This window comes from Astyanax mexicanus, chromosome 4 (genome assembly GCF_023375975.1).
Source record: "Astyanax mexicanus isolate ESR-SI-001 chromosome 4, AstMex3_surface, whole genome shotgun sequence".
Lineage (NCBI taxonomy): Eukaryota > Metazoa > Chordata > Actinopteri > Characiformes > Acestrorhamphidae > Astyanax > Astyanax mexicanus.
In genome coordinates this window covers 40,382,776-40,400,107 of record NC_064411.1, presented here as the reverse complement: position 1 = coordinate 40,400,107, position 17,332 = coordinate 40,382,776, and the positions used below count along the sequence as shown (strand labels likewise).

The following is a 17,332-nucleotide window of genomic DNA, read 5'->3' as shown; positions in this document are numbered from 1 at the left end:
CCACCAGCCTCACTTAGCATGACCACTGAGGTATAAGCTTCCAATCACCAATAGCATTGCAGCTGCGATGGCAATGCTGCCGATCATGCTAATGCTGCGGCTACAATGCTTATGACGATTCTAATGCAGCTGTAATCATGATGGGTAAGGCTACTGTAGTGTCTGGTGTACTAACAATGTAGTAGCGATGCTGAACTAATGATGCATATTGACGCTTTACCGGGCAAGGGGGTGTCGATGCTAATACTTTCAACTTAGGGACCCCAGTTTTGGCTGTTATTAGCAGCCAACTAATCTGTGTATATCTGTCAGCCCTAGTAACTCACACACACACACACAGGCACACACACACATTCGCACACACACAAGCATATATGTGTTATTAAGTAGCATGTTGGCCTGCACCCACTCCGTCTCCTCATGTACTTGTTCTAGGCTTAGTTACAAGTGAGTTATTAATGAACGACAATTATTATTGTTTCCATATGCTCCGTCGAAGCTTTAGCCACAGCAGGAAATTGCTCCAAGATGTTTCGCATCGGCCGGCCAATCAAAACAGATAAGGAGTGGCCGCGGCTCGAAATATCAGGTCTAAAAGAGCTGTAATCGCACTGTAATTTTAAACGCTTGTAATCGAAGCAGTTCTAAATAATAGCGGTCAGAGTGTGTTTACAGAAGTCGTGCTGTAGTATAGGAAGGTGAAAACTTTGTGTTTATGTCTTTGAAGTCGACGTTAACCTCTGTGGAGAGCTGGGTGTGATTTGATGTAGTACCTGGATGGTAAAATCTGTCAAATGTCAAATCTGATCTTTTCGAAACAGGTTTAATTTCCATTGATATGTAGTCATATGAGGATACATATCCAGTTTATGGGCATCTGAAGTGAATGTGAACAGTCAGATTGGGTTTCATGTGACTTTTTGCTAGAGATGCACTGAAATGAACAGTTGATGAAGACATTTTGGTGATTTTTTCACTTCCACATAAATGAATTAGCCTAAATTTTTGACAAAAGCTTTTTTGACAAAACAAACATTTACAAGGCAAAACAGTTAATTTGCAGGAGGAATGTATGAATACCAATACTGGTATCAGAGAGACAGACAGACAGACAGACAACTGTCCCAGGAGTTCAGCAATCCGTAATTCATCAATTCAGATTCTGCATAGCTCCAGTGTAACTCACAGCATGTTTCATGTATCCAGCTTGAAGTCAACTCCACTCACTCACCCCCTCCTCTAGAGTTCATAGAGTAAAACTGGTCACTAATTTTTAATCTATGCATAATTTCGTAATTTCTTTTTAAATATGGATATTGTTTGGAAAAGTAAAGTAAAAAAATGTTTATACTGTGACTCTTGCAACAAAACTTAAAATTGGGCTCTTTCACACTAACAATATTCTGTTTAGGTATTGGTGTTGTCCAGTACAAAAATGTATGTACTCGTACTCGGTTGGAAAAAAAAAGCATAGTATTGATTAATCCCTAATTTGCACATCTGTATCTGTAGCAACAGGTGCAACTTAAAGTAGCTAAATGCGTTTATTAGAAAATATTGTGTCCAATTGCGCATCTCTTTTTACAAGTAAAACGTCTGCGCTAATCTGTAACATTCCCCTTCGCTCTGCTTTTTGGCTGCATTGTTCTGCTTTTTGGGAAATGTAGGAGTTGTAGATTTTAGGTGGAGTGGGAATTATAAACTATATCTGTCATTTGTCAGCATTATATATATTTTTGGCTGGATGCTGATATGCTCGTAGTTTTATGGGGTGCAAATTGTTTCAGCAGAGTGTGTTTCAGCAGAGTGTGTGTGAGCAGTGTGCCGTTGTACTTCGCCTGTGTTTGTGTGTATATATGCGTGTGTGTGTTCTCTACTGTAGCTGCACAGCTAGAGCGTTTTACCACCCAGCTCGAGAAGTCCCCTGCGCTGACCCGCCCGCAGCAACCGCGCAGAACAGCAAAGCAAAACACACGTCCCACTCAACGCAGCCGCAACGCCACTATAAGAACACACACGCTCCCAGTGTACCTTTATTACAAATCTGCTCTCCTGTGTACTGAGAAACTTCAGCATATATATTCATCTCATACACAGATGAAAGCGAAAGCATGCAGCCGTTTACTGGCCAAGGGAAAACATCACTGTGTATCTTATGGTTTTCATCAGAGAACTTCAAAGAGAGATGCTGCAGAAGTTGGGTTCAGTCCGTGTCACAATGTCCAGGTTTTGGTGTTTCAAATAGTAATTTTGACCCATACGTTGATTCTCAAGACTGTAATTGTCCAAGTTTAGATGGTACATTTGTAAAAATAAAAAGAATATATGGGGCTCTGGATGGTCCAGCGGTGGATCAACAGTGTGAATACTGGATCGTGCTGCTTGCCATCAGCACACAGAGTCCGAGAGAGAGCACAATTGGACATTGTGCTCTCTTTGGGTTGGTAGATGGCGCCCTCTCCCCACATTACTCTCAAAGTGATGTTTGTCAGCACAGCTGACGTATTGCAGCTGGGTTGCTGCGCTTTCCTCCGAGTGGCTATCCAGTAATGATGCAACAGGAGCAATTTTATTCCAAAATTGGGAAGAAGATGACAGAAAATTAGAAATATAGTTATTTAAAAGCTTATTTGAGTAATGCCATAGACAAACCACTGCTAACATCCTCTTAACTGTAGTCCAAATGTCCTCTATTCTCATGTTTACCTTGTTGTAAGAATATTATTCAAGATTTGTCAACTGATTTTTACTTGGTTTAAGTATTTTTTATCTACAGATTTTTTTTTTTACACTGGCAGATAATTTTGCTGGTAGAAAACATTTGTTAACTAAAGTTGAGTTTTTCTTTTACAGACTCAAATCAGAAATGGCTAGAAAAGTATAAAAGAAACTGAATCGGAAAGTTTTTTTTACAATTACTCTTATTTGATTGTAGACGGTATATACTTAAGGTATTTTATCCCCAAGCTTTTTAAAACCTCCCTGCATCCATTTCTGCATTTCATGCATGCAATACATTCCAAAATACAAATGGGTACAGGGCCATTTATGGCTGGCAATAAACATATGATCTATTCTAAACAAGATCCATTTTGTTAGCCATGTCCAGAAGTGGTGTAGATAAGCCATTTGGGATGGATTGGGATGCATTTACAAATGTAAATTGTGGTCTGATGAGTCAGTATTCCAGATCTTTTTTAGATAGAAATGGACTGAAGATGAAAAGGACCATCCAGACTGTTATCAGCCACAAGTCTAAAAGCTATGGGTCTATGCCATGGTATGGGGTTGTGTTAGCTACACTTCTAAGATGGCATGTAGAGTATAGAAAACTCAAAGTACATTGGGATTTAGAGCAGCATATTCTACCTTCAAGACAACACCTTTTTCTGAGACGTCCACGTATTTTTTAACAACACAGTTACAAGACACATTACAAAGGCATTGCTGCGGATTAATCAGTAGTAATGTATGACTATGTATGCACTTTTACCCTTTGAAATCTACTCTAGGAAGTAGCAGGTTTGGAATAAAGTATATCATAGTGTAGAAAATGCCTACTTATTGATTGTACAATCATGTACAAATACTGTATAATGATTATACATTATATTAGCTCCTATATTTGCACGTCTATTCTCGCTGCCCCTGAAAAAGCCTCTTGTAGAAATGTGGAGCAGCGGGAATCGGATGAGGATGAACGTTACTGGGTGTGACTCGTGTTTGCTTTGGCTCGAGTTTCTGCCTCAGAAAAATGAGGTGCTCTCATGTAGAACAAGCCGCTCGGTACCTTGTCCTCATCCAGAACTTTTCACACATGGCCTTTAATCCATTTCATGCCGTGTTTTGAGACCGAACGCGCTGTTGTGAAAGAGATCGCTCCGTGTATTGTGACACCTGCGTTCTATGAGAATGACCCGAACGGTCCTGGGAACCTGCGTTTGGTGGAAACGGCCTTTGTGAAATAGTTTGTCGAATTGTCAGATTTATTCTGTGCATTCTCTAAGGCCCAGATGCAGTTCATCAGCTGAAAACATGTTTGATTTTAAAGTTTTCTTCTTTTTTTAATAGTTTCATTGGAACTATAAGGCTAATGCTGCTAATAAGTCAGAAACGTGGAAGCTTTAACTCCGGCATTTCTCCAGGATCCCTTAATCAACCCACACTTGAAGAAGACTGTGTTGAATAGTATTGCACCCATAGTAATAAAACATCAGAACTTGACTTTAAAGATGTACTGCAGCCAGTACTGGAAAAGGGTGGCATCAATACCATATTTTTCTGACCATTGGGGCTCTTAAAATCCTTACCTTTTCAAAAAAAAATTCACAGCCTTATGTATAATTTCTACCGCTCAGGTTGAAAGGAGCAGTAAAGCCACTCCACTGAAGGACAGCATTATAAGCGAGTTTCTCCAGCACTGAGGCTGAATGCAGCAACATTAGCATTAGCTGCTAATCGCAACGCTAGCTCTTTAGCCGTCAAGAGGTGAGAATATCTGGCTGTAGGGCTGCAACTAATGATTATTTTGGTAGTCGACTATTTTTTCTATTATTTTTTCAATTAGTCGATTAGTCGACGTTTATTTCTGCCATCACTAAGAGATTTTAATGGCATTTAAATATCTGAAGGTTGTTTAAACGTGGAAAGTACTGATATTTAGTGATTAAATATGTAATCTGTTGTGTTTGGTCACAAACTCTAAGTTGATTGTAAACTGTGTGAGCAAACCATTTACCCATCTCCCTTTGTGCTTCTGTCTCCAGCACTTCGTTTAATGTGGTACTGTTACAAATTAACAATTAGTCGACAATAAAATTTGTAGTCGTCGAATTTTAAATAATCGACACTATCGATTATGTCGACTTATTGTTGCAGCCCTATCTGGCTGTAGTCTGCACGTTTACTGTATTAAAACAAAGTAACGTGGGACAAACCACTAACTGATAGCGCCTTGGGTTACCAGAACACTTAAGGTTCCTAAGTCTACCACTATCGAGCGCTATTTACTAGTGCTAACTGCTAACTGTGCTAGAGCTGCTAATCACGCCTAGTGCTTACCCTTGGACAGAATACTGGAATTCTAAGCTTACTGTAAATAAACGGAAGTGCTTTACTCACCCAAATAAGCAGTTTTCAGGAGAGAAACTTTGGTAGATTAATATTCAGCGCTTGTTTGACTTTAAAAGAATTACAGTTTTGTTTACTTAGGTGTGCCTGCTGAATTAGAAGGGAAACATAGTCACAGCCTTGTACACTTCACGTATCCATTCATATTAGTGTCACTAATTATTAATGTGCCTTATAATCCGGTGCGCCTTATGTATGAAAATAGATCAGAAAATAGACATTCATTGATGGTGCCCTTTATAATTTGGTGTGCCATATGGTCTAAAAAAAACAACAAAAACAAACAAACAAAAAAAACAAAAAAAAACGGTACGCTTCTGTAATTCAGCGCTAACAAAGAAAAGTACATTAAGATGTTAGAACAACATATGCAGCATTCAAGACAATTTCTTTTTTGAGGGATGTCTATGCATTTTTCAACAAGACAGTGGCAAACCACATGCTGCATACTTTACAAAAGCATGACTGCAGTACTGACCTGTCTCCAGAAAGGAAAACATAGAGTGATATTGGCAAACTCCTTCTGGCATAGAGTTGTTGAGGTTCCTAATGGTGTCCTACGATAATCTATCCTATGCGGCTTGAATATTCATGCTGTTCCTGCTGATTTTGCAGTAGGTGTGCAGTTTTGATAGCAAATCCAATAGCATCCCACACAATGAGGCTGGTCATTGCATAGCATCTGCGTCGTCAGCATCGACAGCAGCAGTATGTGGACAGGCATTGTCCTGTTGGAATAGCTCAATGCCTCTCTTAGTAGAGGTAAAGACACTGGTCACAGGACCTTATTAACATAGTGTTGGGCTGTCAAAATGCCTGTATGAACACTGAAGATGACCTGCTGCTGTTCGTAGTCACTCCATGACCGTCTACCAAGGCTACCCAACATATATTTTATTCATGTGTTAGTCGATTCTTTCTGGATGCAGCTATTTATTTGAAGATGAGCGTAATTCCCTTCCTTTATTCGCTGCAAAGTCTTCCAAAAGCCCCACCCCTGAGCCTGCAGGAAAAAGGGGGCTTCAGGGCCTCTATCACTGGGTGTGTTGGGGTTTTAACAACACAGGAAAACTGCTTTAACCCCCTTTACAGGTGCAGCCGCTGTGCTGGATCTCCCTGAGCCAGAGTTTCGCTCCCTCACCGGCCTGGAAATGCAACAACCATCTGGTTCCAGTTAGCACCTCCACTGACCCGAGGCCTGTGGAGGACTGTAGAATTCATTCATGCACTCTGTCTGACTCCTACCAGTACAGATCTAAGATCAGGGAGTCAGAACAGTCTTCTTACCTCTCAAACCATCAGTCACACTCTTCCCATGCTGACACACACACTCTCAAACAGAGTCTGTCCTTAAAGCCCCTCACACCTCTTGTCTCAGTAAAGGAGTAACTGAAGCTCTCTAGGTTCTGTATGGTTCTGTATTGAGTTGTAGGTGTTCCAGTGTTTCAGTTCTTCTGCAGAAAACTGCTGTGGAATCTGTGAATTTTCTGTTCTTAACTATCCTGGCCATCCCAAACGCATTCATTGACTGTAAGGTGTGGGATCAGTCTATTGTCAGTAAGTGGTCCTTGATCAACTTTGTCTCCTTTCAGCCTCAACGTTCTAACCTTCTAATCTCTCAAATGTAAAAAGTGCTCAATGTGCTGTATAACTGATGGATACGGTTTTGGCGTTTTGACAGATCTCGCACAGATGTCTTGTTAACACTGTATATACACTCGCTGTCAAAGAAAAGTATTTTAATTCAGTATTTTAAATGTTCTGCATTGTAGATTAATACTAAAGTCATCTAAACTATGAAGAAAAAACATTTGAAATTAATTATTTAACAAAAAAGTGTTAAACAAACCAGAAAGAGAAGGTCATCTTCACTACTAGTCCCACTCTATGCTTTTGTCTTTGCAAAGATGACCAAAATAACCGTGTGTAGGAGGCTCCATGATCAGTGTCATGTTGTGGAGTGCAATGTCATAGGATACCAGATAAAATAAAACACCATTGTTTTATTACAGACCCTTTGACAGCTTAGCGTTACATTAATTAGGTCCTACAACCAGTGGCCCTACTATTTTTCATTGTAATTTCTCCAGTGGCACTCCAGTGCACTATTCCAGCAGGACAATGCTCATCCATATGCTGCTGCCACCTTGAGAGCTTGCCTTGAAGACACATTGCAAGACCTGTGCGGGATTCTGTTGGATGCACTTTCAACAATCCAGCCATATTGCAAACTCAGCAGGAACTTTCAGGCTAAATATATCAGGCTCAATTTTTATCATATATTATTCCTGGTAACTGGTATATTATCTCCCTTCTGAATAGCATTACAATCTGACGCTTCTTTTTGGTTGCAACTATTTTTGCAACAATTTCCTTGAAGATGACTGTATGAAATTCACTTTTTTATATATTTGTTTATATTTAGTGTTTCTACATCATTATGCCTTTATTTGGTTTATTTAATATCTATCTGGTTAATGAACATATCCTTAAAACAACCCATTTTTAAAGGTCCTTTCGGATATTCTGTAAATTAAAGCAAGTGTTTGTGTTCTTCTGACTGCTTTTAGGGATCTAAAGGGCTTGGTGGTGACCTTAAGCTCAGAGGGACACCTGCAGTGCTCTTACATGGGCACTGACCCCTCCTTCTTCACCGTGCCCAAAGTGGACGCTCGAGAGGTCAACTACGATGAGGTGGATGCAGAAATGAGGGCTCTGCACAAGGTCATCCGCGAAGCCACCAAGAAGCAGGGTAAGATCCTGTTAATTTGACTGAAACGCTGTGGTAATAAAAGTGTAATTCTCAAACATTACGGTGATATGATTTATTTAGGATTCTTTGGCATTATTACCACCCACTGCTCTTTCCCCTGGGGGTGTAGTGTCTTTTTGTGACGTATTCCCAGTACAAATGTGACACTGTGGATTGGGAAATGTTAATTGCCTGCATTATTTAAGAAACGGAATTACCCTTCTGGCAGCCACTATCAGGCTTTGCTCAAACACACATTCACATAATTTATGTTGTCTTGCCATAAGCATGCTGGCCAATGATCAAACCTCACTATCACAAGATAATATCTCACTACTGAGACAGGTGTAGACTTTTCTGAAGTGACCTTGTCAGTGTACAATACCAGTCAAAATTGTGACACACCTTTTTTTCTTTATTTTTAAATGTTCTGCATTGTAGATTAATACTAAAGTCATCCAAATTATATGAAAGAAAAGCATGAAAATATTTAGTAGACAAAAAAAGTGTTAAACAAACCAGAATACGTTTGATATTTTACATTCTTCGAAGTAGAACCTCTTGCCTAGACAGAGACAGCTTTGCACATCTTGGCTAGAATCAACTGAAATGTTCAGCTTTTAGTTAGTTAACAGCTGTGCTGAACTCGTCAAGAGTTAATTGTTACTTGAGTTTATTGTCTCTTAATGTGTTTAATAGCATCAGTTGTAAAGTTGTGAAGAGGTAGAGTTGATATTCAATGAATAGCCCTATTTGAGTAATGTTCTAATCCAATGAAAAGAAGATCAGTCGATCCAAAAAATGTCAAAAAACTTTTGAAGGATCCTCAAGTGCAGTCGCAAACATCATCAGACGTTATGATGAAGCTGGCACTCATCAGGACTGCTCCAGGAAAGGAAGACCAAGAGTTGGCTCTGTTGCACAGGATAATGATTAAATTTAATCGTCCTCTCACTCACTCACCCACCCATCCTTCTCAGCAAATAGAATTTTACTTTTGCTATTTTACATCAATACGACTTTGTTTACTATACGTTATTATACATAATCAGTTATGGAAATAATCCACTGCACTTTATTACACATAAATCCGTTCCCGTGTTCTGTTACAGACTAGACGCTCTGTTCTGTAAACCCCAGACTTGACAATGTTCAGGAAGAGATCTGACAGGCCGAGTAAGCTGGTGTATTTTTCTTTTCTTTTCTTTTTTTTTTTTTAAATTAGCATATCACAGCGCTAACTCAGATCAATAGAAAGTTCTGCGACTCAGACTTAAGCTTATAACTGGGCTGTTTTCTCTAATAACAATGTTGATGGCAGATTCAGGGCTGGCGCTGACCTGGTTTAACCCTCGGCGGGACAGGAGACTGGGGGCTTTGTGGGCTGGAACAGAGCGCCGGTGTCCCGCGGTGGGAGGGGAAGGTGAAAGAAACTCGCTCTGCTGTTTTACGAGCGCGGCTCGTGAAACGGACAGCAGCTATGTGAGGAAGCGGCCAGGGCGAACCTTCTCAGCATAAATCTGTTATCTGGACGCGCTCGGGCCGGGTGTTTTCATGGTGGTGCCTGGTGCTGTTTGGAGGGGCGGTAATAGATCTGATAATGAAGAAGGAGCTGTTAGGTTGGAGGGTGTTGGACCTGTCTGAGTCTGTCTTACTTAATCAATGTCTCTCTCTCTCTCTCTCTTTCTCTTTCTCTTTTTCTTTCTCTAACTGTGAACATCCCTACTTTTTTTTTCTCTTCTTACGTCCAGATGTTTGTAGACACCAGGGGTATGCCATATTGTAGCATACAAGATAAAATGAATATGTATAATTTGTATAATTGTTTATACAATATTGCTAATAATTGATGCGCTCAATATTCTCCACTTAAGTTTTAAGAAACAGTATAAAGATTTAATATATATAAAATACTTCAATGGTAATGAGCAACTCACTCACACCTTTGAGGTCACCAAGCTCTGAGCACCTACAGTATAGTTCTTTTGTTATTTAGCCACTTTTCCCACCTTTTTGTGAACATTATGGTCCACCAAAGCCAGTGCTAAGGCTGGGCAATACTCGGTCAATACTCAAACCTGAGATGCAGAAATTGTATCCACTAATTTTCTCCATGTTGATCGTTTAGTTATGTTAGTACTTACCACACTGTGGGTGTTCATGTACTCTCCTCATAAAAGCATATTACAGTGTGTGTAGTCACATGTCTCGACCCCATCCAATCTGCAACATGGAAGCGACATGGTTTGTTTTATGGTTTTTCTATGGCATCACTCAAATAACTCCTTGTAGTACCTTTTTTTTTTTAAGTGTGTGAATGGTGGGGGGCTCTGAGTGGTCCAGCGGATGAAAGGGCTGCCACTATGATCGGGAGATTGCTGGTTCGAATCCTGTTCATGCAGCTTGCCATCAGCTGCTGGAGCCCTGAGAGAGCGCAATTGGCCTTGGCCTAACTCTCTCTGGGTGGGTAGATGGAGCTCTCTTCTTACATCACTTCATACGGTAATGTCAATCAGCATGAGGCATCTGTGAGCTGATGTATGGGAACCCAGTTGCTGCTCTTTTTCTTCTGAGTGTGCTGTGATGCTACTCGGCAATGCTGCATCAGCAGCAGTTGGAAAAGAGGTGGTGGCTGACTTCACATGTATCAGAGGAGACATGTGCTAATCTTCACCCTCCTGGCCTCATAAATTGGGGAGGAAATGTGATAAAAATGAGAAATAAATTGTTAAAAAAAGAGTCCAAATGGTGTAAATTTTTGGTAACATCCTTGTCAACCCTCTCTCCATCTCTTCTTCTTTACAGACATCATTCCCAAAGCTGAAGCAGAAGAGGATATTACTGTCACAGCCGTGGTCTCTTCTGAACTGGATGATCATTCGGTATTTGACCCTCTGTTAACTTTCCTTGCAAATATTTGGAAACGCAGAGTGTTAAAAAATATAATATTGAACACAGAGTCTGTGCATAGGGCATGCTTGCCAGGTAAAACGTAAAATGCACACATTTCTCCAAAAATCATGACATGGTGCCAAATAGTGTCCTGTTCTATTGGCAATACTTTACAGGGATTAAAAAAGGTATGTGTCATCAGTACAGAAGGTGCAACTTACATTAAAGCAGAACTTTGGTGTGGAATTGACTTTGGTTGTAGTAAAACATGATAAAAGTACCAACCTAAATTGAATAGCCCACCCCCATTCCCCCTCAGCTTTCCGAGATCTAGTCATTTTATTCCATTTTTCCAAACACCCTTTAGACTGGGTGATATGGGGCATATTCTTGACCCTGCAGATAAATCACTTTTAACACCGTTATCCAGGCTCAAAGTAGCTCCACACCTCATTGGTAGAGTCCAGAGAGCCCTAACATTTAAAACGAGGCATGATTACCTTAAAAAGTGCATGAGAAGTTTATTAAAAACACTGTTTACAACCTGTAGTGTAATCTACATCAAAGATATTTGTTTCTACACCCATTATCTGTTTGTTTAGCTAAACTAACCACATAGGAGCACTTTGTTGTTTTGTATTTGCAGGTGGCAGTCCTGTATCTGCTTCTCTGCATATCTGCATACTTTATTATCCTCCTTTCACCTTGTTCTTCAGTGCACAGTTTGTGTTTGTTAGCCTCTGGTCCTCAGTGGCCACAAATTCTGCCCACTCTGACTCTGTTTGCGTGATATTTCTTATTGGTGGTGTTTTCTCAGTCCAGCAGTGACACTGAGGGGTTTAAAAACTCCAGCAGCACTGCTGCATCTGATCCACTCGTACCAACGCAACACTTACTACACGCTAACCACCACCATGTCAGTGTAACTTCAGTGCTGAGAATGATCCAACACCCTAATAATTAAATTAATTTATGTAATTATTTTTGGTATGTATCTACCATTGATGCTGGTTCTTCTCTCCACAGCAAGCCCATGTTCCGGAATTGAACGGCCTGGCTGTCCCTTCTGTTAAAGTCAAGGTAGACCTACATACATTTAAACACACACACACAGAGATACGCAAACACACTCCTGCATTTGTTTATGCAGTTCTTCTTGCTAGATGTTCTCATTGTTCTTACACACTAAGTGTTGGAAGAACCTGGCATTACAGGGAGACTTATAAAAACATGAATTAGCAAACTAGCTACAGACATCTGTTGGTTTTTCTTAGCAGTTTTTCATCTGTGGCTTTTTTTTATCATTTATGTGGATATCAGAATTGTATCGTATCAACTCTATTTAAGCCATATTGTCCAGCCCTAGTGCTATCAACTGTAATGCAGATTGCTGGTTTGAATCCCGGTCATGCAGCTTGCTATCAGCTGCCGGAGCCCTGAGAGAGCACAATTGGCTTTGCTCTTTCTGGGTGCTCTTTCCCCTCATCACTCCCCTCTTAGGAAAAAAATAGAAATCACACAATACAGAATGAACCACTAGCTGCCACCAATCTTATCTTAAGAACCAATGTTAAAAATCAATACATTATTGTAAATGACAATACTTTAATTATATGATATATCAGTATTTTCTTACACCACTGTTATGCATGCCATGTTTTAAATGGGTTTGAATGAATAATTTCCTTCTTTTTGGTGGAAAGGCATGATAGTGTTTGTGTTAAACTTTTGTGTTTTTCTTTCAGGTTAAAATCAGCAGTCACTCGACAGTTCAGAGCCCGAAAATGAGTGTGTGTGTTCAGCCGCCCCTCGCCGTCACTCAGGATCAGTTTGTGTTAGACTCTCTAGGTATGTACCTCTTTCTCTCCATCTTTTTTTCGCAGATGTTCAAAATTCTCACTGACCTTTTTCCTAAAACAGTATAAAACGTATTTCAAATGCCCATTAAAATGTAAAGGGTGAGGGTAGCCGAAATCCAAAGCAAGATATATTGATGCTTAAATGTACAGTATATATAGAGTACCAGTCAAAAGACATACCTCTTCTCATTCAAGGTGTTGTTTTCTTTCTTTTTATGATTTTTACATTGTATTTTTTTAACTATTGAAGACCTATATTATTAAAGCTTTAAATTTGTTTAAGTAGCCACATTTATCTTTGAGGACAGATCTGCACACTCTTGGTATTTTAATCTCAGTGTCTTCATAAGGTAGAGTCACCTGGAATAGTTTTCTCAGCATCTTGAAGGAAGGAGTTCCTGGAGGTGCTGAACAATAGTTGCTGCTTTTCCTTTACACTGTGAAGCTCCAGCTCATCCCAAATCACCTCAAATCACCACCTCAGTTGAGCAGGTTTAGATCAGGGTCTTGTGGAGGACAGACACTTTTTTATCATTTACTACATAATTCCATATGTGTCCCTTTATTGTTTTCCTGTATTTAATATTAATCTACAATGTAGAAAAAAATTACATTAAGAAATAAAGAAAAATATTAAATGAGAAGGTGTGTCCAAACTTCTGACTATATATCACTGATATATAGAAGCTAAGCTCCAAAAATAGCCTGTTTTTAATTTAATGTTTCTGTGCTGTGACAAAAAAACCACACATTTACATACACTATATGGACAAAACTATTGGGATGCCTGTTTATTCATTGCTAGAGTAACTGTCTCTCCTGTCCAAGAAAGGCTTTCCTCTAGATTGAGAAGCATTGCTGTAAAGATTTGATTGCAGCAGTTTAGATCCCACTCCTTCACTCTGTCAAGTGCCAATAGAATAAGACTGATTAAGAACCAGTTGATCCCAGAACTGTGTTGTCTGAAAAAATAAAGCTCTGTCCAATACTTTTAGGATGAGTTGCTGACAGACATGTATAAAGTACTAGAGTGTGTTCTATGAAAAAAGTGCCTTGAGTAGAAGTTGAAGTGTTCTTAAAGCACGCCACTTACTTTAAAACTAGTGGAATTTCTAAAGTACTTAACATTTTTTGTACTTAAAGCTCCACTAGGTAGGATTGAGATTTTGTGCTCGCGGGCTCCCCCTACAGTTGTAGAGTGTAATAAAGGTTTCAGACGGATTAGTTTCTCTTTCTCGTTTTCTGGCTTTCACAGACATATTCGGTCTCTTTCCAGCTTCTGCCAGAGTGTCTGTATGTTAGTTTGTAAAGAATGAATCAGTAGTCCTTGTAGAACTGTTAGAACTAAAGGTCGGAAAGCAGGTCGCAGTTCTCGCGTGCGTTGGTCGCGGCCGCCTGGGAAAACTTACAGAGTCTGGTTTGAGCTCAGAGGAGCTCCGGCACAGACATGAGAGCACCGCTATTCCTCCTATTACACCTCAATGCAGCGCTGCAGTGAGTTTCAAGCTGTAATTTTACTTCTTTAAAAAGATCAGAAATCAAGGAAATCCTACCTAGTGCTGCTTTAAGTAGTTGATTGCAAAATTAACTACTCAAGTACGAAAAGTAAAAGAACAGTACTGTGTTCTGTAGTTACTATAGAAAGCAGTGAAAAGTTCTCAGAGTGAAAGGCAGAACGGAATCAGCTTGATCTCTTGATTCACTCATTAATAAGGAGCCTCATTAAACCTGGTGACAATGAAAAGCATCTACCGCTCTGGCTGTAGTGATAATGTTGGTTTAGAATGATTCCTAACGTTATTTATAACTGTAACAAGTAACGATGCAGCACATAAAAAATGTATTTGAGTAAAAGTGTTAAACTCATCCAAAATATGCAGTGAAGTAAAAGTGGAAGTAGGAGAAAAAAAATACTCCATTAGATAGAGATTTTTTACAGCGTTTTAGTACTTAAGCACAGTAGTGAAGCATTACTAAACATCTCTGGTTGGGATCAGTTGTGGATGAGGTCAATCAACACATCGACCACAAAATCTAATAGAAAGTCCTCCTTGGACATTACACAAGCAGGATCTACTGTTTTTAATACCTAGATTTGAAAAGAAGCAACAAATAAGGATGTACCCCAGTACTTACAGTCCCCATATAGTGTTCATATTTCATTGAACTAGCAGGAACACTTTGCATTGTAAAGTCAGTAAGAGGTCAGATTGTAAATGTAATGGAGTAATAGACCATGATCCAAGTAAAACAGGTGGACATGGCCGTGCTGTGTTGTGTCACTCAGTGATGTTCCGATAGAAGCGGACAGAGATTGACCGGGGGGACTGATACACTAGAGGCTGTTGGCTCTTGCCAAATGTCATCTCTCCCTCTTTATCTCCTCTTCCATTTGTTTTCTGTGAGTGGCCAGAGAAAGACACTGGTGAATGCTTATTATCAGCACTGTAATAGATCTGACAGATCAAAGCGCAGCCACTCGGAGACAGATTAGCAGGTTACATGCTCTCCCTGTGTGTGTGTGTGTGTGTGTGTGTGTGTGTGTAATGACCTTAGGCAGGACTCAGGATCCAAACGAGCCAGGGCACATATATGTGAACACACACACACACACACACACACACACACACACACACACATAAACACACTGAGAGCGACAGGAAGTCTGCCTGGCCTCTTTGATCAAAGCTGCAGGTTAAAGGTGGCTGTTTCTTCTGCATTGTCACTGAGAGTGATGATGTCAGAACATCATGGCTGTTTTTAAAGGAAAGAGGGCAGGGAGTCATTGTTTAGCTGACATGCTCACTTTCACACCACTCAATACATCAGTACTGGCGTGTCCTGGTAACCTACAGTATCAGCTGTTTTATACTATAAAAGCCACAATTTATTTGTAGTTTGAACTCAAATAAATTGAGTCTGTTTTACATTAACTTTTACATAAAATTTCAAACCAGCTTATAGTAAATTGACCACTTTTCTAGTTTCTGACACTCCACACACTATCACTGTTGTGATTACCACCAGGCTACCTTATGTAAACTTGCAGATCATACATACAAGTATATTATGATTAACAGTCTGTCTGTCTGTGTGTTGTAGGTTGTAAGAGCAAGCATCACTTCCTGAGCTGTTAACTCCTTTTTGGTTGTGTGATATACACTGTTCACTCTCAGGGGCGGATTTTACCATCACGCAAACCACGCAATTGCTTGGGGCCCCAGGGATCAGGGGGCCCCCTGCTGGCCAAAAGGTTGGCGAAAAAAAAAAAAAAAACATTTTTTGTACATGCAAGTTAAACTAGGCGAAGTAGACTAAGGTAGTTTCGGCACAACCTTGAAAAGGTATTATCCCAGCGGTGCCCCCCCCAAAAAAAGCTTGACAAAGCTCACCATTTTTTGCAGCAGCAGCAAGAAATATTGCATTTTGCTATACAAAAGAATCCATTTGATCAGGGCCCCCGGAAAAAAAAAACATTGCTTGGGGCCCCAGAGCTTCCAAATCCCCCCCTGTTCACTCTATAGCAATTTTTTATTTCTCCATCTAATAAATACTGAGCAAATCACTTTAGTAAATCTAACCGTAACATTCTAAGTAATATTATTGTGCCCAGCAATTGATATAGTAAAAAAAGAAATCAATTAAATTAACTAAAATTTACGACTAATAAGTCTAAATTATTTAAGTAAATTTAATCTGGTCTTTAGTGTATGTGAAACATGTTTGATTTGCATATACCGTGGGGAAGCAAATGGTTTCCAAAGCCTAAAGCTATTAGTTTTAGTGGTGCAGATAATGTAACATATGAGAAAGCACTGTTTTTATTTTTAAAGAAACATAATATTTTTGTAATCAGGATTTATTAATACACGCCCATTTTTTACACACAGAAAAAAAAAATATTTTCATTATTAGACCTTTATTTTTGTTGAGAATAGGCACTGACATGTGACATGGCACTAGTATAGTACTCATATCCCATGAATTTTGCCATTGCACATTAAATTCCCACACATTCTGGAAATGGACATTTTTACTATGCCGTATTTCTCATTGTCTTGTTGTCTTGCCATGAGCACACTGGCCAGTGTTTAACCTCACTCACAAGATAACATCTCACAACTTATACAGGTTTGAGCGATCCTAAACGTTCACTGAGGCAACACTTTGTCGGCATTTACACACTGAAATGTTTTGTCTATAAATAATCCACTGTTAATTTAAATAATGCCACTAAAAGGAAGTGACATCATGTGATTCTTAGGAACAGTTCTCAAGGCATCCACCCTGTCATGCTAAATAGGTAGAGAAACTGTTTTGACAGTATTAATACTAAGAAAATTATTTTTAAATGTATTTGCATGTGTGCTAGATTAGAAACTTGACCATATTAAGGACTGTGACCATGATTTTTGGATGGTCATTTTAGGATTTACCATCCCATCACATCAATCTCTAATAGAACCTTGTATTATGAATAGAATTCAAATTGCTGCCCCTCCACTGTTATAATAATATCCACCTGAGATGTATGAGAAAAACTTGTGGCGCCCATTAGCCCCCCGGCGAGGGCCGTTACCCCGGCCGCTCCCGTCCCAAACCGCGGGACTGGAACGGGGAGGGGGGGAGTGAGTGACGTACAAAGCCCCAGACCACTTGCACTTGTCAGGGGAAGACAAAGCAGAGCGCAGGCCGGTGC

At 39.7% G+C, this 17,332-nt stretch overlaps 1 protein-coding gene across 4 annotated transcripts in view; it reads left to right on the top strand.

The window, feature by feature from the left end:
* bbs9 (Bardet-Biedl syndrome 9) overlaps positions 1-17,332 on the top strand; it is a 208,329-nt gene that overhangs the window by 24,841 nt on the left and 166,156 nt on the right. For all 4 annotated transcript variants that reach the window (XM_022679101.2, XM_022679100.2, XM_022679102.2 and 1 more), the window contains exons 10-13: positions 7,701-7,882; positions 10,688-10,764; positions 11,801-11,854; positions 12,520-12,622. In XM_022679101.2, the coding sequence (XP_022534822.2) occupies positions 7,701-7,882; positions 10,688-10,764; positions 11,801-11,854; positions 12,520-12,622 (416 nt within the window). The remainder of the gene's footprint in view (positions 1-7,700; positions 7,883-10,687; positions 10,765-11,800; positions 11,855-12,519; positions 12,623-17,332) is intronic.